A 26275-nucleotide genomic window follows, 5' to 3' on the forward strand; every position below is an offset into this window, starting at 1 on the left:
TATTTATTACAGTTATATACCGCCCCATAGCCGAAGCTCTCTGGGCGGTGTACAACAATTCAGGTAACTGCACACCTTTTCACCAGCAACAACACAGAGATATTCAGTATCTATACATTTGGAGTTCCTCAGACATGTTTCTAACAGTTGATTCAGTTTTATAAGCAGGTCAGATTGTCTAGAATAAAAACAAGAAATAGTTTTTAGTTTTGATGTATGCAAACTGTAATCAGCCATAGTATCAGTTCTTGTTTCAATGAAATCTGGAACAAAGCTGATATTTATCATATGACAGTCTATTGGGAGTGGAGGAGAAATGTGCAATGGGAATCTGTAGAGTTTTACACTTGAGCTGTGTTTTCGGACACAATTTTTTTTCAAGTGTTGTTGTGGTACAAACACCAGAATCCTGGAGGCTTCACCAGAATGTAAGCTTTGCATTGTTAAAGATGTTTCGTTTTGACCATTGACAGTTTCTTGCCTCTTGCCAAATTTCCTACCGTACTTGGACCCTTGATCTGCAACCTGAGGATCTAACCATGTTTCTTGGCAAAGACATTACCTGCATACTACTTCTCTTTTAAAAACATTTGACTGATTCTCAAATGGAAGACATGGGAGGAATCAAATTACATAGATCCCTGCAAAGATTGAGAAATTCTCATTTCTCCTTAATCATACCTCAGTCTTTGCACTCCTTTACTCCATAGGATTATATAGTAGCAAAATCACTGTGTGTGCAAAATAGAACTTTTTAAAAAACATGTCACCAGGTTTGCAGATATAAAATGAGTTTAAAGTGAATATACTGTTAAACTTGCATTAGATAAGAGTCCTGAAATTTAAGATTTAAAGTTACATTGTTCCTTTAGAAGATGCAGGAGACTTCAGGCACTATTAACCTCTGTTAGGGCTCTTTGTTGCCTTGATGGAAATGAATGTGACTCAAGAATGTTAAAGTTGGGATTTATTTATTTATTTATTATTTGATTTATATCCCAGCAGGAGCCCAGGAGGAATTAAATTAAAGCAGAAACATTGCCTTTTAAATATTTATTTGTCTGAACTATTAATGACACTTAAAATTCTGATTGGATTAGTTCCAGACTAAATTAGTTGTGTTTGATTTCAATGACTTGAGTCATGACTAGAGATGTGAAGGCCTGGAAAAAAATGAAAAAATTAGGATTGTTTTTGGTGTTTGTTTTCCAATTTTTCAAGGAAAAAAATTGAAAAATTCTGAATCCCCCCCCTCCAATTTTTCTGATTTCTTTTTTACAGGCCTTCACATCTCTAGTCATGACTAAGAGTAAACACTTATTTCAATAGTTCCTAAGTGCAACTAAACCCCACAGCTGTCCGTGTGTTTGTATATATATATATATAAATAAATTCTGTGTTGGAATGATTGCTTGCTGCAAGTGCAGATTTGTTTTTTCTCTCTCCTAGTTGGAGCGGAAATTACTACACCAATCCCTGGATTGGTGTAGGTTTGGCCCCTTTTTGAGAGTGTATTGGGGAGGTCCCGTAGGTCTGTGGCCACCATTACATAACCCTGCAACATACTGTTTTGACTTCACTGCTGATGAACATCTGTGGCACAACTACACCAGCGGATGTTTCTATGGGGCCTCTGGTGGTGCTACGTGCTATCCAGCTGGCAAATATCCATATCTGTTATGGCCAGCTGTAAACTTGCACCTTCAGTCTGGATTCAAATCTTTGTAAAAAAAATTGTGATTTATAATCTGTTCCAAATTTTAACATCTTTCACTAGAAATCAAAAGGCTTTCATTAAAATAGTATGAATTTTGCATGCATTGTTTGGTTGGGATCCAGAGAACTACCCAACAAATTTTGCCACAACACATGGCAAATTGCTTTTGAGATTGCTGGGACTTTTAAATGTAAGCTGTGGTATGATACAAGGGATATGTTGTTCAAAGATGTTTTTAACGCTTTTTAAAAATGTTTTTAACGTTTTGTTTTAATGTATTTTAAGGTCTGTTTTTATGATGTTTTAAAGTGTTTTTAGCATTTCTGTTTGCCGCCCTGGGCTCCTGCTGGGAGGAAGGGAGGGATATAAATCAAATAATAAATAAACAAATCAAATAATAAATAAAAGATGAAAAGGTCAAAATTCTCACGGGTATGTCCAAGGGCTTAAACATGCCTAAAATAGCTCTTTACATCCCATTCTTTGAATAACTAGCAATTTATTAATTATAATGATATTCACTGCTAATTGAAATATGTTATTGTTAAGATAACTATACTGCCTCATATTTAGTCAAGTCTTTCGTTAGAGGTAACCCATCTTATATCTGGCTTTGTCCAAAATCATTCAGACGTGTTAAAGATTAGAATCCATTCCTTAAGAAAATATTGAGATAGAATACATATTTTAAAATGTACATATAATTTCTATATATAGTTCTTATAGTTCCTCATACCTTAGAAGCTGTTTATATTTTTATTTCATTTTTATTTTTAGAAAGTAGAAGCACAGGAAAGAGAAGATATCCTGACTGGGATGACTGGAAAACCTATAAAAGGAAAAGTTGGTAAACCGAAGATGAAGAAACTTCACTTAGAAGAGACCATGCCATCACCCTTTGGGAGGAGAATAGTTCCACAGATTACATCTGCTATGAAAGCTGATGCCAGTAAGAAACTGCTAAAAAAAAAGAAGGCAAGTCAATATATTTTGTTTCTTATTTGCTTGTTTAGCATATGTTTTGTACAACCCTGCCTTTTTATATCAAATATACACAAGATAGCTTACAAATAATTGAAAATGAAAAATTAACTGCCTTCAAGTCGATCCCGACTTATGGCGACCCTATGAATAGGGTTTTCATGGTAAGCGGTATTCAGAGGTGGTTTACCATTGCCTTCCTCTGAGGCTGAAAGGCAGTGACTGGCCCAAGGTCACCCAGTGAGCTTCATGGCTGTGTGGGGATTTGAACCCTGGTCTCCCAGGTCATAGTCCAGCATTCTAACCACTATGCCACACTGGCTGTCTACAGATTGTTACAGACACTAAAAGTAACAAATTAAACAATCTAAAACACTGAAGACAATAAAACAATAAATACAATATGATTAAAAAAGCAGCAGTAAAATAAAAGCCAATTAAGAGAGGAAAACTTTTAAAATGCCCACTGAAATAGAACTGTTTTCATTTATACCAGGCATATCTCTCATTTTGGGCACTACAACCAAAAACAATCTATTTCACATATTTGTCCATACATCTATTGAGGGGGACACAGAGGAGGGAAATTGAACCAAGGGTTTAGGCAGGTTCATATAGCAGCAGGTAATTCTTGAGATACCCTAATCCTAGGCCTCTTGACTGTAAAGATCCAACCAGCACTTCAGATGGAAGCCAGAAACAGATCAGCAATTAGTGAAGCTGGTAAAGGATTTGTATAAGATAATCCAGTCTGGTAACCCCAGTCAAAACATTGGCAACTGCCTAGGGTCAATTGAAGTTCGTGGACTATTTCAAGGTATGGACACTTGTACACTTCCTCGTAGGTGCTGCCAGATTGGGGCTTCTGATTATGTCCATCTTGTCTGGATTACTACCACCAAGAATAAATATTAGAATGTAGTGCTTTGAAATTTTGGGTCCAGTTGCACTAGCAACCAAGGTTGTTTTGTGTACAAAGTATTATATATGCCTATAAAAGCTCTTAAGATTGGGCACATTACAATACCATACAATACCAGATACATGTTTTTTGGTTGTAAATGGGTTTCAGTGCCTTCTTTAAAAAAAATACGGAGTGTCCCCATCTGCTCGCTATGCTTGGAAGCCCACCTTTTCCTGCCTCAGTTTCCGTCCCTCAGAATTTCTGTCCCCAGGACCATAACATTCCTTTTCCTGTTACCTCATTTTCCCTCCCCAAGACTCCAGTATGTTATTTCTTCCTCAGCTTCTGATCCCATAAAAAGGGTCACAGTATTTCTCCCCCACCTCCAGAGACCTCTGCTCTCCCACCCATAGCTTCACCCCCCAAAAGGATGATACCTCTCCCCTCACTTTCATTCCAGACTACCCTCTCTCCCACAGGTTTCCCCCAGAAGGACAATATTTCTTCTCCTCCCACCCACCCCGCCCTAGCAGGTCATGGCAGTGCCTCCCCCTCTTATCCTCCTCTCTCTGAGGTGACCCATTCAGGCTCTGAGGTGGATTTATACAAGTGCCACCTACCAAGTCTCAGCTCAGTCTGTGTGTCTTAATTAACATGGGCATGCTTCTTTTAGTTTCGTTTAGTGATATAGGTCAAACATGCTAAATAAAATCTCATTCGGTTTAGAGCCATGGAACACTTGTCAGACACTTTTCCAGAAAATGTTCTGATTCGTAATTTAGTGGAAAGCCTGTATCGTTAGGCATAGTATACATCTTAACTATGCATCTCTCTCTAACTTCCCTTAGGTTACACAAGCCATTTTTAAAAATTTACCATAATAGTGGGGATCCTTTTTGACATTGAGGGCCACATTGTCATCTACGCAACCTTCTGGGGGCCACATGCCAGTGGCTGGTGGGGCCAGAGGCAAATATGGGTGAAGCAACAAATGCAAATTTTACCTTTGTAGAATAGGCCACACAGATACACACACACACACCTCTGTATCCACCATTCAGGCAGCCAAGATGAATTATGAGTGTTCAAGAACACATTCCAGCCAGGCAAACTCCCTCAAGGATGCTATAAAGTATGGTTGGCAAATGGTGTGAATTGGAGAGAAGGGATATGGTCTGAGGGCCAAATAGAGAGTCCTAAAGGGCTGCATTTGGCCCCTGGACTTGAAACCCCTCACTCCTGATTTACAGCATGTGCTAAAGCTCAGATCAGTGTACATGAATCACCCACCCAGGCACAGATCTGGTCCATACCCAGTTAAGTTTTAACCAAGCCAGGGCATCAGGTGCTCCAAGACTAGGACTCACATAACTGCGTGGTAAACATACATCATATAGTCACATAGTATAACAGATGATAAAGTCTTTAGTGGAGCTGCTTTCTCTATTTTCCATAGGAGGAATGCCATCATGCTGGATTATAGCTCGTCCTATCGTCCAAAGGCAAGAATGTTTCTGAAGTCAAGACTAGGGCGTCAGGCCCCTCCCACTCTCCAGTTCATTCTTGCCTTTCATCCCTGCAAGATCTTTAGCTAGTGACTAGATAAGTTTTTTGTCTTTGTGTGATAGAGGGTGGAGTTTTGTGTACGTTGTTTCGTCTCGTTCCTTCCCTTTGTCTCATCCCTTACCACGGTTTGTGTGTTGTGTGTCAATTTCCTTGTCAATTTCTCGTTTTCCCGGGGGTGTGTTTTTTACTCCCAAACTACAGAGACCACGGCTGCGGTCTCTTTCCTCAGCGGGGCCAGGAGCTGCGGCGGCAGCCTCCGCCCCCCCCTTTTTTGTTCTACCGATCCTCCTTTTGTGCCCTGACGATTAGGAGCCCACGGCTGCGGCTTCTTTCATACTTTATTCTCTCCGGTCCTTTTGCCATTTCCCCTTGTGCCTTGACGATCGGGAGCCTGCGGCTGCGGCTCCCTTCGTCGTTCATTTTTACGGGCGGCGCTTCATTCGCCCGTCGGGAGCCGATGTCTGCGGCTCTTTGCCTTCCCCTTTTTTAGCGACTTCTCTTGTTTGGGCTGCCTTCTCTCTCTCGATCATCTGCGGCGCTTGGTTCCTCGTGGAGTCAGTCCCTTCAGCCCGCGGCTGCGGCTTGCCTGTTGGCCGATTCTCTTCGGCTTCGGGAAGTCCGCTAGCTGTCCTGCCTCCTTCACGAAGTCTTTTTCCAGGCTAATTTTTTCAGCCGCGATTACCTCCTTAGTCCTGCGGCTGTATTTCTACCGTGGGCGGTTCCATTTTTACAGTTAAAAATTTTTCCCACCTTGCTCATTTCTTCATACAACGGTTGTTGCTGGGCAAAGTATCCGTCATTTTTGTTCGAATTTTCCCGCTCTTTTTACGGGCGCCATTTTAGTGGCCGTTTTTTCCCGTCCCTTTTGAGAACCCACTAGTATTACAAAAGGGGATTTTTTCCTTCACGGGTTGGGGTTTGCAGAGCCCAGGTTCTTGTCAGCTCCCTCTGTGTGATCTGCTCCCTGTTTATGTGCTGCAGATAGGATTTTTACCTCTACATAAGTTCCTTTACCAACCCCATCTCTGAGGCTGACCCTGGCAACCACTGGGTTACTGTGGCTTTCTACAATCACTGCAACTACTGTGCACATGTGACTTTTCATCAAATTTACTAATACTGCCATAACAGTGCACCAGGCCACCTGTTAGTGCGCAAGACTATTGAAAATATACAAAGCTATTTGGACTATACTGTGCAAGTTGTGCAATATCACCTTTCCTCCAAGTGTACATTCTGCCCCATCGTGACAGTGTACCTACCATCAGCCAGTGCATTCTGCCCCAGTCGTGTGCCGTGTACTGTGCATGTTCTAAGACTGTTCATAGCGTACATTCTGCCCCATCGTGGCAGTGTACTTTGCCATCTGCCAGTGCATTCTGCCCCAGTCGTGTGCCGTGTACTGTGCCTGCCCGGGTCTGTGCATTCTACCCCAGTCGTGTGCCGTGTACTGTGCCTGCCCGGGTCTGTGCATTCTACCCCAGTCGTGTGCCGTGTGCAGCTACCCTTATTATCTATATGATGGCAGAACAGCCAGAGACAACCCAGGCAACCAAGCCGATACAACAGCCTGTGACAAACCAGATGACCAAGCCTAAACCTCCTAAGGCGGTCAAACATAAGCACGCTAAAGCGGTTGCCAAAACCAAACATCTTTCCAGCCACAGCACAATCAAGCGGCCCCGCTATGTCTCTGTTCCAGTGCCAGAGGACTCAAATCATGCACAGTTAACTACTCTCTTTCATTCTCCTGCGGCTTCCTCTGATGAGGAGGACTTTCCTGGATTTCCTGTACAGCCAATGTCCAGCCAACCCAGAGCTTGCTCTTTTTCACTACCTGTGGGGCCGTCTACAGTTCCGCCTATCCAAGAGCAACCATCTACATCTCCGGGACTACAGCTTTCCCACGAGTTCATTACACAACTTCAGGGCATGCTGTCCTTTTTTACTCAGAGTCAGTCATCTTCACAACCTCCCGCTATCCCTCAACACAGCGGGGTTCAAAGTGTACACAGTGAGACAGACCCATCAGGTTCTCCAGACCCATTTGACGTTACCAGGGGCAGGTTTGTTGATGACGCCTCTTTTGATGCAGAGTCCGCATTCGCGCTGCAAGACCAAGCGGACGAGTGGAGTGACCATTCGGAACCAGAGCCAGAAAACTCCTATCGCCTCTTCGACTCTTCAGATTACCAGCCCCTGGCGCGCAGAGTCTTGAACGCCCTTGGTCTTCAATCCACTCCAACTGCAGCTTCCACTCCCGCTTTAAAAGGGGCCAGGGTCTTGAAATCCCCTACGCCAGCTGAAAACTTCCTCCCTGTCCCAGACCCCATCGCTAAACTGGCCAAGGATGAATGGTCCCACCCCTTACAGGCACGCCGATTTAATAACATTGCGGACAGACTTTATCCTTTGGCCCCGGACTTTTCTACCAGACTGTCTGTCCTAACATCAACGAGCCTATTTCCAGTTTAGTTTCCAGGTCCCTCTTGCCGAGGGAAGGGGACTCTCATCTAAAGGATGCCACTGAACGGAGACTGGACCTTGCTTTACGCAAGACCCATGAGGCCATTGCCTTTTCCATGCGTGCATCCACATCTGCCTCTATTTTCACCAGGGCAGCGATGATGTGGTTAGACGACCTCATCGAGGACCACAATCCAGATCCTGCCTCCCTGCGCAGATCGCTACTAAAACTGCGTAAAACAGCTGCTTTCGTGGCCGACGCCACCTTGGACGCGAATCAACTAGCAGCACGCGCCCTGGCGGCTCAGATTGTTGCCAGACGGACCCTCTGGCTTCGTCACTGGCAGGCTTTTATGCAGGCTCATTACTTTTCGGGGAAGAGGCATTAAGGGCAGTGTTTGTCGACCCTAAGGACACTCGGAAGCCTGTCTTGGCCACCGTCAAAAACGTCGAGCGCAGACCCTTTAGGCGTTTTGCTTCATATCGCACGTCTCAGCCCTTTCGGGGAACCCGGCCCGGGGGACGAGGCTGTGACTTCCCAGCATTTGACTTCCGCTCCACCAGAGAAGGCTGGAATAGACGTTTCCCCAGTAGAGGTCAGTACCAGGGCCGCAGAGGCTACTCAACGTCCTCATACAGGGGAGGGTCTCGCCAACGCAGACAATACTAAGGCAATACCAGTTGGGGGCAGATTGATTCTATTTGCCGAACTTTGGCTACCTCTGACTCAGGTCCCATGGATCAGAGACCTCTTTTGTTATGGATATGCAATTGAGTTTTGGGCAATACCTCCAAACAATTTTCATCCTTCCCCTTGTCCCAGGGCACTAGACAGGCGCTGCATCATGCAGACTGCGATACAGCACCTTTTGGACATAGAGGCGATAGAGCCAGTCCCCAATGCAGAGAGGTCGGAAGGGGTGTACTCCCTCCTATTTGCTGTGCCCAAACGCGATCTCTCATGGAGGGCGGTTTTGAACCTCAAGTTCATTAACCGTTTCTTAAAGTATCGCAGGTTCAAAATGGAATCCCTCCACTCCATTACAGACAGCCTGCAAGAAGGTGACTTCCTTGTCTCTATCGACCTAAAGGAAGCGTATCTCCATGTCCCTATTTGCACAGCCCACAGGAAATTCCTTCGTTTTGCCTTTGGCTCCCAGCACTTCCAATATCGAGCAATGCCGTTCGGACTCTCGTCTGCCCCGAGAGTATTTACCAAGGTGCTACTTACCCTAGTGGCTTACCTCAGGCTTCCAGGGGTCCATATCTACCCCTATCTGGACGATCTCCTAATACGCGCAAGGTCTAGGGAGCTTACTCATCGTCATCTAACACTCACGCTCCATATCTTACAGGCCCACGGCTGGCTAGTCAACTTCGACGAAAGCCATCTACAACCAACCCAACGCCTGCAGCATCTAGGGGCAATGTTAGACACACTGCAAGCGACTGTATTCCTGTCCCCAGATCGCATCACCGCTATCACAGACATCGCAAGGTCTCTGATGCACAAATCTTCTGCAGATGTCATGCTTCTAGCCAGGGCTCTCGGAATGTTGGTATCCACCATCCATATTGTGCCATGGGCTCGGGCACATACGCGCCAGCTACAGTGGGCCCTGTTGCCATTCCAACACAACATTGCCAACTCAAACCATCGAGCAATCCCCCTGAATCCCACACTGCGCTTGTCTTTCCGCTGGTGGACAAGGGTACAACATCTCACCCAAGGCACTCCGTTCAGAGAACCCCACCGGACTGTCATTACCACCGATGCCAGTCTCCTGGGTTGGGGAGCCCACTGCAACTCCCAGTTCGTTCAGGGAGTTTGGAACACAGCAGAACAAACTCAAAACATCAACTGGCTGGAACTAAAGGCTGTCCACTTAGCTCTGCTTCATTTTCAGTCTCTCTTCCACTTGGACCATGTCCTCATTCGAATGGACAACACGTGTGCCAAATCTCATTTAAACAGACAGGGAGGCACCAGGTCCAGACCTCTACAGAGCCTAGCTTCCATCATATTCGACTGGGCAGAACAACATCTGCAATCCCTCAAAGCAGAACATCTCAGAGGAATTTGGAATTTCACAGCAGACTGGCTCAGCAGACAACAAGTCTTTCCAGGAGAATGGAAACTTCATCCGACTGTGTTCCATCTTCTCCAGCGTCGATTCGGCCCCTTCTCAGTCGACCTCTTTGCTTCCAGTCGCAATTGCCAGCTACCCAGGTACTTCGCTTGATACCTGGACACGACAGCGGAAGCGGTGGATGCTCTGTCATTGCCGTGGCCAGAGGGACTATTATACGCCTTCCCTCCAATACCACTATTAGCCAAAACCTTGCAGAAGGTACGTCGCGAGAGGGCACAGCTGGTTCTGATAGCACCATATTGGCCCCGTCGACCGTGGTTCTCGGATCTCCTGGCACTGTCGGTGACGGATCCCTGGCCACTCCCAGTCAGGCCAGATCTCTTATCACAAGGCCCAGTATGGCATCAGGACCCCAAGTGGCTCAACCTAACAGCGTGGCATTTGAACGGGGACATTTGAGATCAGCCGGCCTGTCTGACGCTGTTATTGACATTATTTTGGCCTCGAGAAGACCATCCACCACTCGTATATATCAGCATACTTGGGTAGCATTCTCCAGGTGGTGTCAGTCTCAAAACATCGATCCTTCCAAGGCTACAGTACAACAAGTGCTGCTATATCTTCATAGGGGCCTCATGTTGGGACTTAGACCCAACACATTACGTCGACATGCGTCCACCCTGTCGTCCATTCTTTCAGTATCTTCCACTGATGCCCCTATTGCCTCACATCCGTTTATCAAACGCTTCCTTAGAGGCACTGCTCTACGCTCGCCGGCTGTAGCTCACCGTTTTCCATCATGGAGTTTGTCAAAGGTTCTACAGGCCTTACAACGTCCTCCGTTTGAGCCACTCAGGACTGTGCCTTTACGTCTGTTGTCTTTCAAGGTCGTGTTCCTGATTGCGATTACATCGGCGAGAAGAGTCTCGGAACTGGGCGCATTGTCTTCTGCTCGCCACCTCTGTGTCTTTCACAAGGATTCTGTTGTGCTGAAAACTGATCCTTCATTCTGTCCCAAGGTCAATTCAGTTTTCCATTGCAACCAGGACATTGTTCTACCTTCATTTTGTCCGAATCCTACTCATCCGCTCGAGAAGGCTTGGCATTCGTTGGATGTTCGGAGGGCTCTCAAGACCTACCTGTCCAGGACCCAGGATATACGACAGACTGAGTCTTTGTTTGTATCCTTTCATCCAAGGTCTATGGGGCATAAAGTAGCTAATTCCACCTTATCCCACTGGTTGCGTGCATGTATTACCTTAGCCTATGAGTCCCTTAAGATTCCAGTTCCGCCTAGTATAACAGCTCATTCCACTAGATCAGCAGCCACTTCGGCTGCTTTTGCTACTAACGCTCCTGTTGCCGATATTTGTAGAGCTGCTGTTTGGTCTACTCCACACTTGTTCATAAGGCATTATAAAATAGATCGTTATGCCTCTGCCGATGCCTCATTTGGCAGACGAGTTTTGCAACAGGTTCTTAATGACGACTAGTATGTGGGTGGTCCTTCCCGGTTATGGGCTGCTTTGGTACATCCAGCATGATGGCATTCCTCCTATGGAAAATGGACCATTGGTCTCACCTGAAGGGTGATTTTCATAGGAGAATGCCATCATGACCCTCCCAGTTGGAGGATAACTACATAATTTTTGGGATGGTTTATATATTACAGTTCGTCATTATATTATATTATATTACATTAAATTTTAATTCTCTAGTGAAGTCAAGACTTCTATTACTGTTTTCACTAGGTTAGTCAGATATTATTAATGTTACTATTATTATGTTATGTTCTTGCTGCTAGGCCCGTTGGCCTTTTTTCCTGCATGTTTAGATATATCTCTTTGGACTCGCTGCGAATGAACTGGAGAGTGGGAGGGGCCTGACGCCCTAGTCTTGACTTCAGAAACATTCTTGCCTTTGGACGATAGGACGAGCTATAATCCAGCATGATGGCATTCTCCTATGAAAATCACCCTTCAGGTGAGACCAATGGTCCATTCCTAGACTGTGTGTGCTGCCAGTTTTTAAAACTTACTTGAAATACGAGTTTTTATCAGTGTTCCATAGCACTACAACAGCTGAAATAGGGAAGGCTAATTTCAGTTATCGACAACAAGGTTTCACACAGGCAGTGCTGGTAGATGTTTCAAAAACTCAGGTGTTTTCTTAGTTTACCAGTGCTGGGATATTTGTGTTAACCCCAGCTAATGTTGTTTGTGAATTGGTACTTTTAATAATGTTATTATGACTGTCTGTACTTTCTGCATTTTCTTTCCTTCTGATATCACTGTTTACAACTCTCCCTTCTCCAAATGTGTGCATGTAGCTGTAACTCAGGTTACAAGTCATGCATCTGATGAAGTGGGTTGTTCGTCCATGAAAGCTTATGCTGTAATTTGTTAGTCTCTTTTGTTCTCTTGGTGAGTTCATCTAATTTTGGAGATAAACTGTCATTACCCATCCCACTAGAAATGTCTGTGTTCTCTGGTTTAATCTGATGCCATACTTATCTCTTGCTTACTTGCTGGAATATTGTCCAATGTTGTACTACCTCAGTAAAGTTTATGGCATTCGCTGTAATGTCATAATAATACTACTACTAACCCCACATGTCAGATGCAGGACTGAGAGGGGGAGAGAGAGAGATCCCTAAAACCATCTATTGTGTTAACTTCCCAATTCACGTCACACTCTTAAGTCATCACAGTGACCTAATTTGTTTGTTTTAATTTCCAGGGGGATCTTGATACCCTAGCAATAAAACTGGAATTTGATGAAGAGTTTGGTGGCACACCTGTAGTAGAAGGAACTGGCGAAGATTTGCTTAATACCTCTGGCCCAGTGACTAAAACACCTAAGACCAAGAGAGAGAAGAAAGAGCCTGGTGAGTAAAAGTGGCTTTGGATGTTACAAAGAAACACCACTATCTTCATGTGTAAATGTGCAGCTAGTTTCTGGACACCCAGCACTTTCCTCTCATTATGGCTGCCAAAGACTTTAGGCTTAAAAAACAGTTCAGTATTTTGGCAGAGTAGATCTTCTCTGAAAAGACTTGAATAAGATTCAAGATTAGATTGCTTTGATCTATGTACTCCAAGGGATCTGTGTTGTTGATTACCTGGCTTTTAGGAAAGCAAAGATATTGATTGCTGTGACTTTTTTGCTGTCCTTTCTTTTGGTTGATAGCCTTGTGAAAGCCCAGGGCTAGTGCCAAAGGACAGCCAGGTTGGGCCCTGGCAGAGGGCCCTGTAGCCCACAGGGGCCCCTGAAGGCCCCCTTTTTAGTGCGGGAGAGTAATTCCCTGCTGCACATCACAGGGAGGGAGCTTCCAGGGTGTTCGCTTGCTCCACTTACCTCTCTCTCCTCCTGCTGCGCGTGCTGTGCACGCAGGGCTGCCATCAACCAAGATAGCAGTGGAGGCGTTAAGGGGCTGGTGTCCCTACCACCATCTTGGAATTTACCTACATGTTAAAATAGCATTTAGAGAAAAGGTCAGGACATGCATCTTTTGCATTTCCAATTTTTTTTTTTTGCATTGCCTATCTTTTCTTAATTCTTTGCTCTTCACAGAATTATTGTCTTAGGCCTCAGTTCTATACTCAGTAGCCTGTACCCCTTAAACTATTAGAGCTTATTTATGAGTCGACAAGTATAGGATTGTGCTGTAATGATGAAGAGCAAAGGGAAAAGTTTATTGTTGCCATCTTACCGTTTTATATGGCATGATCTTCAAAGCTGGCATTACTTGAAAAGCTTAATGTGATGTACTATTTAATTAATATGGAAAGATGAAAACACTTCAATGGCTTAATAAGAAAACTTATAGGAAGTATTGTACTAAAATATATTCTTTACAACACTGAGATTTTCACTTTATTGTAGGCACTCGAGTGAGAAGAACACCATCTTCCACAAAGTCTAGTGCAAAAAAAGTGAAGAAACGGAACCCATGGTCAGATGATGAATCTAAGTCTGAAAGTGACTTGGAGGAAAGTGAACCTGTGATTATTCCAAGAGACTCATTACTTAGAAGAGCTGCAGGTAATGATGAATATGTGTTTATTCAGTTAGAGACAAACTATGCAGAATATAATTTTAGCTAAGGAGGAGACATGTATGCATGGTAATGCTCTTGTCAAGGTATACTCACTGACTGGGCCTACTCATGTATAAAGGGTGTGTGCCTTACTACTTTATATCAATAAAGGCACATTAATTTTCTTCTAAAATGTATGGAACTGTGAAACATACAGTCCTATGACGGTGTTTGGACATCATGAAAACCATGGGTAAAATGAGCTGCAGCAAGTCTCAAGTTTGTACTTCTGCACAAAAAGCCAGCTTCATGGCCATGGTTTCAAACAACCCATAATTTAACCACAGTTTGTTGGGTTTGAATGAAACAACAAACTGTGGTTAACAAAAAGCAGAATTAAATACTTCCAAAGTTCTCTTTACGGCTACACCTGAGAAGGGAAGTGTATCAGCCTAAGGCTCAGTTGCTCATTTTTGTCATAATTACCTATGATTTATGATGACATCACAATGCAGCTTGCACTCGCGTAGCATTGTCTGAGGATATGAACTACAGATCAGAAATTTTTAAACAGATCTTTAAATTCAGGTTAACTCCTGAGAGATTTGAATCAATTTAGCCGGAGAATGTAAGCCAAACATAAAGAAACAAGCTTTTTTGGGGAAACATTGGCAGAAATAAGGGAGAATATGTGTGATCCAAGCTGGTTAAAATTTCAGAAACAAAGGACCAACCAGATTATTGCTTATCCCGTAGCGGGAATTGTCCTGGATTCAGATGCTTAACAGGCAGGATACTGACCCAGTTCCTGGCAGAGTTGCCAAAGGCCATATCCTATTACGTCCTTGATATATGTAAAAAAAATCTTGCTGCTTAAACTTGATTTTCAAGATGGCTTACAATATGATTAACTTAACAATAACAATTCACACAAAAAGTGTTAAAACCCAAAAGAAAGCAAGAGCTGAAAACAAAACAAATCATCAACAGCATTAAACCACATTTAAAACTCTAACGGAAAATATGCTCATGGGATTCCAAACCTCATTAAATGCGTACGTAGGTAACAGTGGTTTTAACCACTGTCTAAAAATAGGAAGGGCTGCTCATGGGATCATTATGCAGGTGCTTACTCTGAGTGCTACCAGTTGCAATTATGTTTTGTTTTAAGTTTTGTTTTTCTTCACATATATGCTAGTGCCCTGGGCAAAAATGCCTAACTTACTCTGGCAACTACCTAAACTGGTGTGAAAGAGGAAAGTCACATAGAATGAATATAGCCTACCCAGCTTACTGAAGGTGGAAGAGAATCTACCATCAATCAAGTAGGAGGAGGGCAACAAGGATTATTAGGGGTCTGGAAACAAAGCCCTATGAGGAGATACTGAAAGAACTGGGCATGTTTAGTCTGGAGAAGAGAAGACTGAGGGAGATATGATAGCACTCTTCAAGTACATGAAAGGTTGTCACACAGAGGAGGGCTGGGATCTCTTCTCGATCGTCCCAGAGTGTAGGACACGGAATAATGGGCTCAAGTTGCAGGAAGCCAGATTTCAACTGAACATCAGGAAAAACTTCCTAACTTTTAGAGCCATACGACAATGGAACCAATTACCTAGAGAGGTAGTGGGCTCTCCAACACGAGGCATTCAAGAGGCAGCTGGACAGCCATCTATCAGGAATGCTTTGATTTGGATTCCTGCATTGAGCAGGGGGTTGGACTTGATGGCCTTATAGGCCCCTTCCAGTTCTACTATTCTATTCTACTATTCTTACTATTCTGAGTATGGTAAGGTAGTGGGCCCATCTCAAAATTAGTCTTTGCTAAAACTTGATTGGCTAGTTATAAAATCCTCTCACTGGGAACGCCAGCAATTAAATTACTCCATTAGTTAGAAAACTACCCAGCTAGATCAATTGACCTGTGCAAAGGAATAAAGAAGGCAGTACAGGAACCCATTAAATAAGCCAATTCTTTGCTTCCTCATATGAAAGAAAGCATCAGAGATGGAAGTGGCACCAGGGGGGGTTAGATGCACAACTCTAAAGTATCTCAAGCCCTCTCTGCCCCTTAAGGTCTTTTGCAAACTGATGTGATAATCTTTATGTAAGGACAGGTGGCACAATTCCATCATGTTAAATTTGTTTAGTTTTTTTATGTAGAATTGATAGAAGCTGATTATGTAGCCTTCCTTAAAAACATATTGCAGCTGTAGTTCATTTCTTCATTGTTTAGAGGGCATTAGTATCTCCTCATGGATTGATAGCTAATCTTTATCCCTTATGGGAAAAGGCATTGTTTTTTTCATCTTTGTCTAAGTTGTCATACTTTCCAAGATTGATATTTCCATAGGTATATACAATACCTTGCACAGAACTCTTTAAGGGTTGTCATTTTTATAGTGTGAAATATACAGTGTAAAATTTTACCCATAAATATTGATGGTATTTTCTGTCTTCATAGCTGAAAGGCCTAAGTACACCTTTGATTTCTCAGAAGAGGAAGATGATGCTGATGGTGATGAAGATGCCAACAATAATAACGATCTAGATGAACTGAAAGTAAAAGCATCTCCAATCATCAATGACCGAGAAGATGAATTTGAGCCCCCAGATGGTCTAGAAAAGGATGAATATGACTTCTCTCCAGTCAAATCAAAACCTTCTCCAGAGTAAGTATAATAACTTCAGGATAGTGTTTTTTAAAAATCTAATTAGTAATGTAGAGATCATCTTGACTATGGGAGAGAAAAGGGCAATGATGATCTTGTAGAAACTTAAGTGCTGCCTATTTATGGGACGGGACCCATATGTGTGTGTATCCTCTCTGAGCATTGTGCCGAGAAAGATATTTTAAATTTCCAAGGAATCTGGGAGACATACGTAATTGCTTCTTTGAACGTGGCCAATCCTGCCTGTATCTTAAATGTTTTTGTCTGTTGAAATGTGAAGATATGTAGCACTGAGATGTTCTTTGATAATAAGCCCTAGGTCAGGCATATCCAACTTGGTGCTGTCCTGATATTTTGGGCTACAACTTCCATCAGCCGCAGTCACATTGTCAGGCATGATGGGAGTTGTAGTCCTGGACATCTGGACAGCACCATGTTGGCTATCTTTGCCTTAGAAGTTTGGATTCTCATCTGTACATGTTAACATGTTTTCTGTAGAATGGACCATTGGTCTCACCTGAAGGGTGATTTTCCTATGAGTACGGACATCACAGCGGGTATTAGCTCCACCTATCGTGCGAAGGCAAGAATGTCTTTGAAGTCAAGACTAGGGGCGTCAGGCCCCTCCCACTCTCCAGTTCATTCGCAGCGAGTCTAAGGAGAAATATCTAAAAATACAAGAACAATAGTACCATGCATAGTAACATGACTCCAACATAGCGGTATAACAGAACTAGAAGTCTTGACTTCACTCTTAAATTTAAATATAATAGCGTAACAGTAATATATAACACATTAGAAAATATATAGTCATCCTCCAACTGGGAGGGCCGTGATGTCCGTACTCATAGGAAAATCACCCTTCAGGTGAGACCAATGGTCCATTTTCCCTATGAGTCTGGCCATCACAGCGGGATGTACCAGAGCAGCCCATACAGGGTGGGACCACATGCTAGTCCTGATTAAGAACCTGTTGCAACACTCGTCTGCCAAAAGAAGCGTCAGCAGAGGCATAGCGATCAATTTTATAATGCCTTATAAACGAGTGTGGGGTAGACCAGACTGCAGCCCTACAAATATCGGCAACAGGAGCATTAGTGGCAAAAGCAGCCGAAGTGGCAGCTGACCTGGTAGAATGAGCCGTTATACTAGCTGGAACTGACAGCTTCAGAGACTCATAAGCTAAAGTGATACATGCCCTTAACCAACGGGATAAGGTAGAATTGGATACTTTATGTCCCATAGACCTTGGATGAAAGGATACAAACAGAGACTCCATTCGTCGAATCTCTTGGGTCCTAGACAGGTAGGTCTTGAGAGCCCTCCGGACATCTAACGAATGCCAAGCCTTCTCGAGAGGATGGGTAGGATTCGGACAAAAGGAAGGCAAAACAATGTCCTGGTTGCAATGAAAAACTGAATCAACCTTGGGACGGAAGGAAGGATCAGTCTTCAGCACAACCGAGTCCTTATGGAAGACGCAGAGGTGTCGAGCAGAAGACAATGCGCCCAACTCCGAAACACGTCTGGCAGATGTGATTGCGATCAGGGACAAGACCTTGAAGGACAGTATACGGAGGGGCACAGTCCTGATGGGTTCAAACGGAGGGCGTTGCAAGGCCTGCAGAACTTTCGGCAAACTCCATGAGGGAAACCGATGGACAACAGCCGGAGAGCGTAGGGCGACTCCCCTCAAAAAACGTTTGATGAACGGATGTGAGGAAATAGGAGCTCCAGTAGAGGACACTGAGAGAATGGACGACATAGTAGACGCATGTCGGCGTAGAGTGTTGGGTCTAAGTCCCATCATGAAGCCGCTATGGAGATATTGCAGCACCTGTTGCATGGTGGCCTGGGAGGGATCGTGGTGGTGGAACTGGCACCACTTGGAGAAAGCCACCCAAGTATGTTGATAAATACGAGTGGTAGATGGTCTTCTCGAGGCCAAAATAATATCAATCACAGCGTCAGACAGGCCAGCTAACCTCAAGTGTCCCCGTTCAAATGCCACGCTGTTAGATTGAGCCAAGTAGGGTCCTGGTGCCATACTGGACCCTGGGATAGGAGGTCTGGCCTGACTGGAAGTGTCCAAGGCTCCATCATTGGCATTGCCAGAAGATCTGAGAACCACGGTCGGCGTGGCCAAAATGGTGCTATCAGAACCAGCTGTGCCCTCTTGGTTTGCGCCTTCCTCAAGGTTTTGGTTAACAATGGTATTGGAGGAAAGACGTACAAGAGACCGTCTGGCCACGGTATTGTCAGAGCATCTATTGCTTCCGCTGTTGAATCCAGGTATCGGGCAAAGTACCTGGGAAGTTGGCAATTGCGACTGGAGGCAATCAGGTCGATTGAGCATTCGCCGAACCGACTCTGAAGACGATGGAAAATGGCTGGTTGAAGTTTCCATTCCCCCAGAAAAACCTGTTGTCTGCTGAGCCAGTCTGCTGTCACATTCCAAATCCCTCTGAGATGTTCTCCTTTCAGGACTTGTAGATGATGATCTGCCCAGACAAAGATGAGGGAGGCTAGGTCCTGCAGAGGACGAGACCTGGTGCCCCCCTGTCTGTTCAAATGTGATTTTACACACGTGTTGTCCGTTCGAATGAGGACATGGTCCAAAGGGAACAGAGACTGAAAATGAAGTAGAGCTAAATGTACAGCCTTTAGCTCTAGCCAGTTGATGCTTTGAGTCTGCTCTGTGGTGGACCAAATCCCCTGAACGTACTGGGAGTTGCAGTGGGCTCCCCAGCCGATGAGACTGGCATCTGTGGTTACAACAGTTCTGTGTGGTTCTCTGAACGGCATGCCCTTGGAGAGGTGTTGGGACCTCGTCCACCAGCGGAATGATAGGCGCAGCGCGGGGGTCAAGTGAACTTTGCGATGGTTGGAGCTGGCAATGTCCTGTTGAAAGGGCAGTAGAATCCATTGAAGATGCCGAGTGTGGGCTCGAGCTCATGGCACAATATGGATTGTAGAAATGAACATTCTGAGCGCCCTGGCTAGAAGTATGACATCTGCTGATGTTTGTTGCATCAGGGACCTTGCGATGCTTGTGATGGCAGTGATGCGATCTGGAGCCAGGAATACCATTGCCTGCAGGGTGTCCAACATTGCCCCTAGATGTAGTAGGCGTTGAGTTGGTTGGAGATGGCTTTTGTCGAAGTTGACAAGCCAGCCGTAGGTCTCTGCCCTGGAAGCGTCGGTTCCAGGAGCCCCTCAATGAATTGGGGTCATAGGATCTGAAGTTGCGGCCTCGTCCTCCTGGCCGCGTTCCTCGAAAGGGCTGGTTAGTATGGAAGGAAGGAGATCGCCTGAAAGGCCTGTGGTCGATGTTCTGGACAGTGGCCAGAACCGGTTTGTGGGCGTCTTTGGGATCAACCAGCACTGCCTTTAGAGCTTCCTCGCCGAAGAGTAATGATCCGGAGTAAGGAGCCCTGGACAGATTCATTCTGGCCGCTCTGGACAGATTCATTCTGGCCGCTGAATCAGCTTGCCAGTGGCGAAGCCAGAGGGTCCGTCGAGCGACTATCTGAGCCGTCATGGCTTGTGCCCCCAATTGAGTGGTATCCAAGGTGGCATCGGTCACAAAAGCTGCTGTCTTACGCAACTTTACCAGTGACCTTCTGAGGGCGACAGGATCAGGGCTAGTGTCCTCTAGAAGATCATCTAGCCACATCATAGCTGCTCTGGAGAAAATGGAGGCTGAAGCGGAGGCACGCATGGAGAGGGCAGTGGCCTCGTGATTTTTGCGGAGGGCGAAGTTTATTCGTCGCTCAGTAGTGTCCTTTAGTTGGGATTCCCCTTCCCTGGGCAAGAGAGAACGTGAAACGAGGCGAGCGATTGGTTAATCTATGCCAGGGATGTCTAACTTGGTGGCAAAGTCTGGAGCTAGGGCGTAAAACCTGTCAGCCAGGTTCTTGAAGCGGCGAGAATGGAATGGGTGAGCCCATTCTTCAGAGGCTAATTTGGCAATCGGGTCCGGCACCGGAAGGTAATGTTCAGTAGGTGCAGGGGATTTGAGAACCTTGGCCCCTTTGATGGCTGGGGTGGAGGAAGTTGAAGGCGCAGTCTGGAGACCAAGGGTATTAACTACCCTGCGTGCCAGGGGCTGATAGTCTGAGGCATTAAACAAGCGATACGATGTATCCTCGTCATGATCTGAATATTCGCTCCAGTCATCTCCTTCAACGTGGTCAGTGAAGGATGATTCCTCCGCATACGAGGCTTCGTCAAAAACTCTGCCTCTGGCTACATCAAAGGGGTTAGGTGAACAGGAAAGATGAGCTTCATGACATGCACGTTGGTCCATGTTGAGTTGGGGTATGGCAGGAACTTGTGGTGGTGACTGCATTTGGATGAAAAATGCCAGCATGGCTTGAAGTTGGAAGAGGAAATCAGGGGACGGCAGCAGCCCAGTTGTGGTAGATGTTTGTGCCTGAGTGGCTATTGGAGCAGATGTTTGGGATGGTAAAACGGAGGGAGGCTGGTTGGGCGAAGGCTGAGTGTAGAAGCCAGCAAAGTCTTCCTCGTCAGAGGAAGCAGCAGGGGAATGAAGTATGTCGCTTATGTGTGCCTGAGTTGCTGTGGTAGTGGTGGGGGTTGGCACAGAGGCATAGCGTGGCCGCTTTGGTTTGCTATGGCTTGAAAGATGTTTTGTCTTAGCCATTGCTTTAATATGCTTAGGCTTAGTCGCCTTAGAGTGTTGCGGCTGGGCTGTTTGTGACATGCCTGGCTGATCTGGCATCATATTGGCTGCTTGCGACATGCCTGGCTGTTCTGCCATCTTATATTAACTTGGGTGCAGTACACAGCCACAGAGGGGGCAGGATGTAAAGACCCGAACTGGCACAGTGTACGACCACAGAGGGGGTAGAATACACTGGCAGATGGCTAAGTGCACGGCCACAGAGGGGGCAGGATGCACTGTGGTATCAGCGTTAAAACAATATAGGCTGTGTAATATACGCTGTATATTAGGCTTGGTACACGGCCACAGAGGGGGCAGGATGTACAAAATATAGTTCAGATTAGTGCTGTAGGCTGGATTTCAGGCGTGGTACACGGCCACAGAGGGGGCAGGATGTACTGAATATAATTTAAATTTAGTACAAGTCAGCCACTGATATAAAGCTCCAGCCTTGATAATACTGAATATAATTCAGATTTAGTACAAGTCAGCCACTGATATAAAGCTCCAGCCTTGATAATACTGAATATAATTCAGATTTAGTACAAGTTAGCCATTGATATTAAAGCTCCAGCCTTGATGATACTGAATATACTTCAAATTTAGTACAAGTCAGCCACTGATATTAAAGCTACAGCCTTGATAATACTGAATATAATTCAGATTTAGTACAAGTCAGCTCCAGCCTTGCTGATACTGAATATAATTCAAATTTAGTACAAGTCAGCCACTGATATTAAAGCTCCAGCCTTGATGGTACTGAATATAATTCAAATTTAGTACAAGTCAGCCACTGTAAATTTGTGTGTAAGGAAGCCCTGTAAGTCTGTCTACAACACACATACAACACACATACAGATAACTTGCAGGGAAGGTATACGTTGGTTAATAAAGGGGTAACAAAAAAGGCGGGAAATTTGAATTCAACAAAAATGGCGCCCGGAAAAAAGCGGGAAAAAATGATCCGAAAATGGGGGAGGGGGAAGAAGCAATGGCGGCCGACTGGTAACGAACTGGGGGAAGGGCTGCCCAGCACAGTCTCGCAGGGGGAGGCGCGGGGTCGATAGTCGCACTTGCGGCTCTAAAAAACCCCAAAAGGAGACTGCCGAGAGACGCCTGTGTCGGGAAAGGCAGCAGGAGGGAAGCCGCTGTCGCCGCCGAGTAAAGGGCTCTCCGCTGCGAAATTAAAGTCATGGAGAGAGAGGGAGAAAGAGAGGGCAGGAAGCCGCAGCGGCAAGCTCCCACCTGGAAGAGAACCGCAGCCGCGGTCTCTCCAAGAGCTCCTAAGAGCGCTGCTTGAGACAGCCCAGCAGAGGGAAAAAATAGAGCCGCGAGCTCCCGATGGATGCAACAGAGCCAGGGGGAAGCTCAAAAGCGGACAAAAACGAAGAGAACCGCAGCCGCGGTCTCTGAGGGAACCCTCAAACAAGCCTCAAACAAGTAAGGGAAATAAGCTTAAATAAAAAGTGGACAGAAACGAAGAGAACCGCAGCCGCGGTCTCTGAGGGGACCCTCAAACAAGCCTCAAACAAGTAAGAGAGATAAGGTGAAATAAAGGCTCAAAAAATAAAAGGCTTAAAATTGGCCAAGAAACGTAGAGAACCGCAGCCGCGGTCTCTGAGGGAACCCTCAAACTTAAATGGAAAGTTAAACACAAACAGGGAAAGGAAGGACTTCAAACAAATACGCGAAACTTAGCTAAAAGCTACTTGCTACGCTTAAGATCCAATCTTGTTCGTACGAAGGCAAGAATGAACTGGAGAGTGGGAGGGGCCTGACGCCCCTAGTCTTGACTTCAAAGACATTCTTGCCTTCGCACGATAGGTGGAGCTAATACCCGCTGAGATGGCCGGACTCATAGGGAAATTATGGCAGTACTATCAAATGCGATCCAACAGCCAAGTACTATGGCTTGGCAGGTGTCTAACAACTCCTACCCCCATTTATCTATAAAAGGGATGTGCATTTGATTTGGATGAATCCCAAATGCAGATGCAAAGTGAGAAGCCTCAGGGAGTTTTGGTTTGTGAGAGGCAAAATAGCATCCATACAATGTGGCACAAGTTGAAGGAGAGTCCCATGAAGTGCTTCGTGGCACCTTTAGACATTGAAATGCTGCAGACAAGTATTTGCTGGAAATGAAAGTAATGCCTCTAAGTTTGCCATAACACCAGGATGGGATGATTGGGAATGTGAGAGCAAACACCAGAGTGCAGAGAGAGCACTTCAGTGTGACTGACAAATGAAGCTTTTAATCAGAGGGAATGATTTTATCCAGAAAGCGAATCTCGTAGTCCTTCCCATCCCAAAACCAACTTTTAAGGTACCCAGCACAAAAGTCAATTGGTAGGTTTCTTGCATAGGGGCACCTCGTGTCCTCACTTTTTGAACCAATTGCCCCCAAACCACTGGGAGATATTCAAGTGATTCATGCTCTTAACACTGAGAGCTTCTCTTACGAGAAAACTACTCTAGCTATCCTTCTCAAATTTGGTAGGATTCAAGACCTCAGAAGGGGAGATCTAACCTGTGAATTTAATCCAATTCTGGTCCAAAATTAAAAAAAGGTTCCTTTGGTGTGAGACACATTTTAAGTTTGCACAGCACAAAGGCCCGTGAATCTATTTGCCTATAATTTGGAAGATTTTATCCACTCTGGAAGGGCTACTGTATCATCAAATTCCATGTACTTCAGCCAAAAGGGGGAAAAACCCATTATAGCTATGTTTTAGTTTCCCATTAGTGAATGGAGGTGGGGGTATGAAACAGACTTTGATTCCCAAGCTGAATCACACAGCCACTGAATTAGTCCAAGCTAAATTGGACTGTTTTATGATGTGCCAAATCTAGTACTCAGTGCATACCCACAGTATATAAGCAAAAATAGGAGCACGATACATGCTTGATGACCTGCATTGAGCTTGATGCATTTACAAGTTATGCAGAGTTTCTGGTTTTGGAAACATGGCTAATGGTTTCAGGCATATAGTGCAACAGATGCTCTTCATTTTTACAACAGGAAGATTTCCCAAGACAAGACTAATCAAGACTTTGGGAGCTTATTCACCTTTCCTTCTTATTCTCGGAAAACCAATATTGGTATGTATACATGTTTTTATATATTCAGTATTTCCGTTAGAACCTCAAAGGTAGCATTGGACTATGAATATATGGATTCCTTAGGTCTAACCTGCTCTCCTTAAAGGAGATCAGATACTTCAGACAATACTTCAAGGACTGACCATTTTCCAGTCACGCTCTCAGCTGCTAAGAGCACTCTAAAGATATCAAAAACAGATGTACAAGCACAACATGAAGGATGCAAGGAATCTTGGTATATAATGTGCTATTCTTTTCCTAAGAGCCTACAAAGTGTCTGGGGAAAGTTTTGTTGTGCTCATAACAGGTGCCACCACCACCACCCAATCTACATTCCTGAAAGCAGGTTTGTGATGTCATCGTTCATCCTTGGGATGGTACAAACTGTAAATGGGATGTTAGATGACAAGCAGACCAAAACAGTACTGTATGAAGCACACGATGCTTGGTCTTGAAAAATTAACTGCTCATATCAGAACTATTCCATCTGGTTTCCAAATTGATCTTACCATAGCTGAAGTGTGATCCTGGTGGGGAAAAATTCTAAGAATGTGAGGTTCCTAGTGATGCCTTGAGCAGACTATAGCAATGACTAGAGCATCAACAGCTCCTGCAAACCCACCTCCTGCTTCCTATTATTAAAAGCCCACCTGGAAAGATGAGAGACTTGAGCTACAACCTCCCAGTAATCTTGCACTGGTGATCCTCAGAAAGACTCCTCACTTGGAGGTTCACTGGCCTCACCCTTCCAAACAGGGTCACAGCCTCAAATGGCTCATTAATCCACATTGCATAGCCAGTTCTGACTCGCATTACTGATATCTTCTTGCTAGTCTCCCATGTCAGTTTTCCCCTCTTTCCAACATCTTGGTTACACCATGAGGATGCTGGGAGGAAGGTATTGGCAGGAAGCCATACAGAGAACTTTAGTTACTGGGTGGCATATAAATACTGTAAATCAACAGAGGCGCCAGTTGAGGTAGCAGCTTCCTCTTGTTTATGTGCTGGGAGCAGCATATTTTATGTTCCAGTCCAACTCAACACCCAGTGTTGCGCTGTTTGGCCAAGGGGCAAGATAATGGGAATGTGGTAGTCCTTTGCACATGCTGAGCTAGGTACTGCAAGCTGCACTGCACTTCTCCCCATTAAGTGCCTCTATTACCTGCCACTGTTCTAGGCACAAAGGAGTCACCCGTAGAAAGGCACAAAGTGTATACTTAGATTTAAGCGAATGCTGGAAAATGTGTTTCAAATTATTTTTCAACAAGTGAGAGTTGTTAAGTTTAGTTTTAATGTGAGGAAGTGGAAAGCGTTCATATATTTAGGATAACTGTGAAAAGAATGATACATGACATATTTAACCTTTTGTTATGTTTAGATACATCAAAGTTTGACAGTGATGAGGATGATTCAGCACCAGTCTTCTCTTCCTCTTTTATCCAGAAACAAACAGAGAAACCTCCAAGTAAAACAGTAGTTGCTAAAAAAGGCAAGTGTCTGTCTGAATTTGCTAGTTACCTTGCTTATTTAAAATGTGCTCAGGCAAAAAAAAAAGGTATTAACTTGATCCCAGTTTCTGTTGTGGCATGCCATGAGCTGGATAATCTATTCCTTAAGCAGTGATGTCAAAGCCTTTTAGTTCCATGACTCATCCCCAATCTACGCTGACTGGCAGTGGCTCTCTAGTGTCTCAGGCAGAGGGTCTTCTCCAGCTTTGCTACCCTTCTAACTGCAGATGCCAGAGATTGAACCTAGGATTTTCTGCCTGCAAATTAAGTATTCTGCTGTGGAGCTATTAAAATCATATTGGGGACTGTGCAGTCATCTCCCCCCACATATTATTTGATATGCACAATCCTACCAGGGACACAATATTTTAATTTTCATAGTAGTATTAATTAAACCTATTAATACATTTTTATACTTAAGTAAGGAAATAAATACCTTCTCCTGTGCATGTGGGATTTGAGCTCCATCTTGTGGTTGAAGGCGAATTACACACAGTTTGATTTTGTGAATTCTTCTAGCTGCCCCTTACATAGAGAGGTCAG

The 26275-nt window shown here is 44.6% G+C and overlaps 2 protein-coding genes across 7 annotated transcripts in view; both read left to right on the top strand.

Moving 5' to 3' along the window:
* The window catches only part of TOP2B (DNA topoisomerase II beta), a 96564-nt gene that overhangs the window by 62064 nt on the left and 8225 nt on the right, over positions 1–26275 (top strand). For all 5 annotated transcript variants that reach the window (XM_061585766.1, XM_061585761.1, XM_061585764.1 and 2 more), the window contains exons 28-33: positions 2495–2692; positions 12467–12614; positions 13613–13771; positions 16231–16438; positions 24145–24224; positions 25603–25713. In XM_061585766.1, coding sequence (XP_061441750.1) covers positions 2495–2692; positions 12467–12614; positions 13613–13771; positions 16231–16438; positions 24145–24224; positions 25603–25713 — 904 coding nt within the window. The remainder of the gene's footprint in view (positions 1–2494; positions 2693–12466; positions 12615–13612; positions 13772–16230; positions 16439–24144; positions 24225–25602; positions 25714–26275) is intronic.
* Positions 9217–11743, top strand: LOC133365453 (uncharacterized). 2 transcript variants are annotated; one of them, XM_061587348.1, is made up of 2 exons: positions 9217–10908; positions 11532–11743. In XM_061587348.1, the coding sequence occupies exons 1-2, from the start codon at positions 9217–9219 to the stop codon at positions 11559–11561; spliced, it is 1722 nt and encodes a 573-aa protein (XP_061443332.1). In that variant the 3' UTR covers positions 11562–11743. The 2 variants fall into 2 exon arrangements, with proteins under 2 accessions (XP_061443332.1, XP_061443331.1); XM_061587347.1 differs by having other exon boundaries at positions 9217–10904.

Source organism: Rhineura floridana, chromosome 10, assembly GCF_030035675.1.
Source record: "Rhineura floridana isolate rRhiFlo1 chromosome 10, rRhiFlo1.hap2, whole genome shotgun sequence".
Taxonomy (NCBI): Eukaryota; Metazoa; Chordata; class Lepidosauria; order Squamata; family Rhineuridae; genus Rhineura; species Rhineura floridana.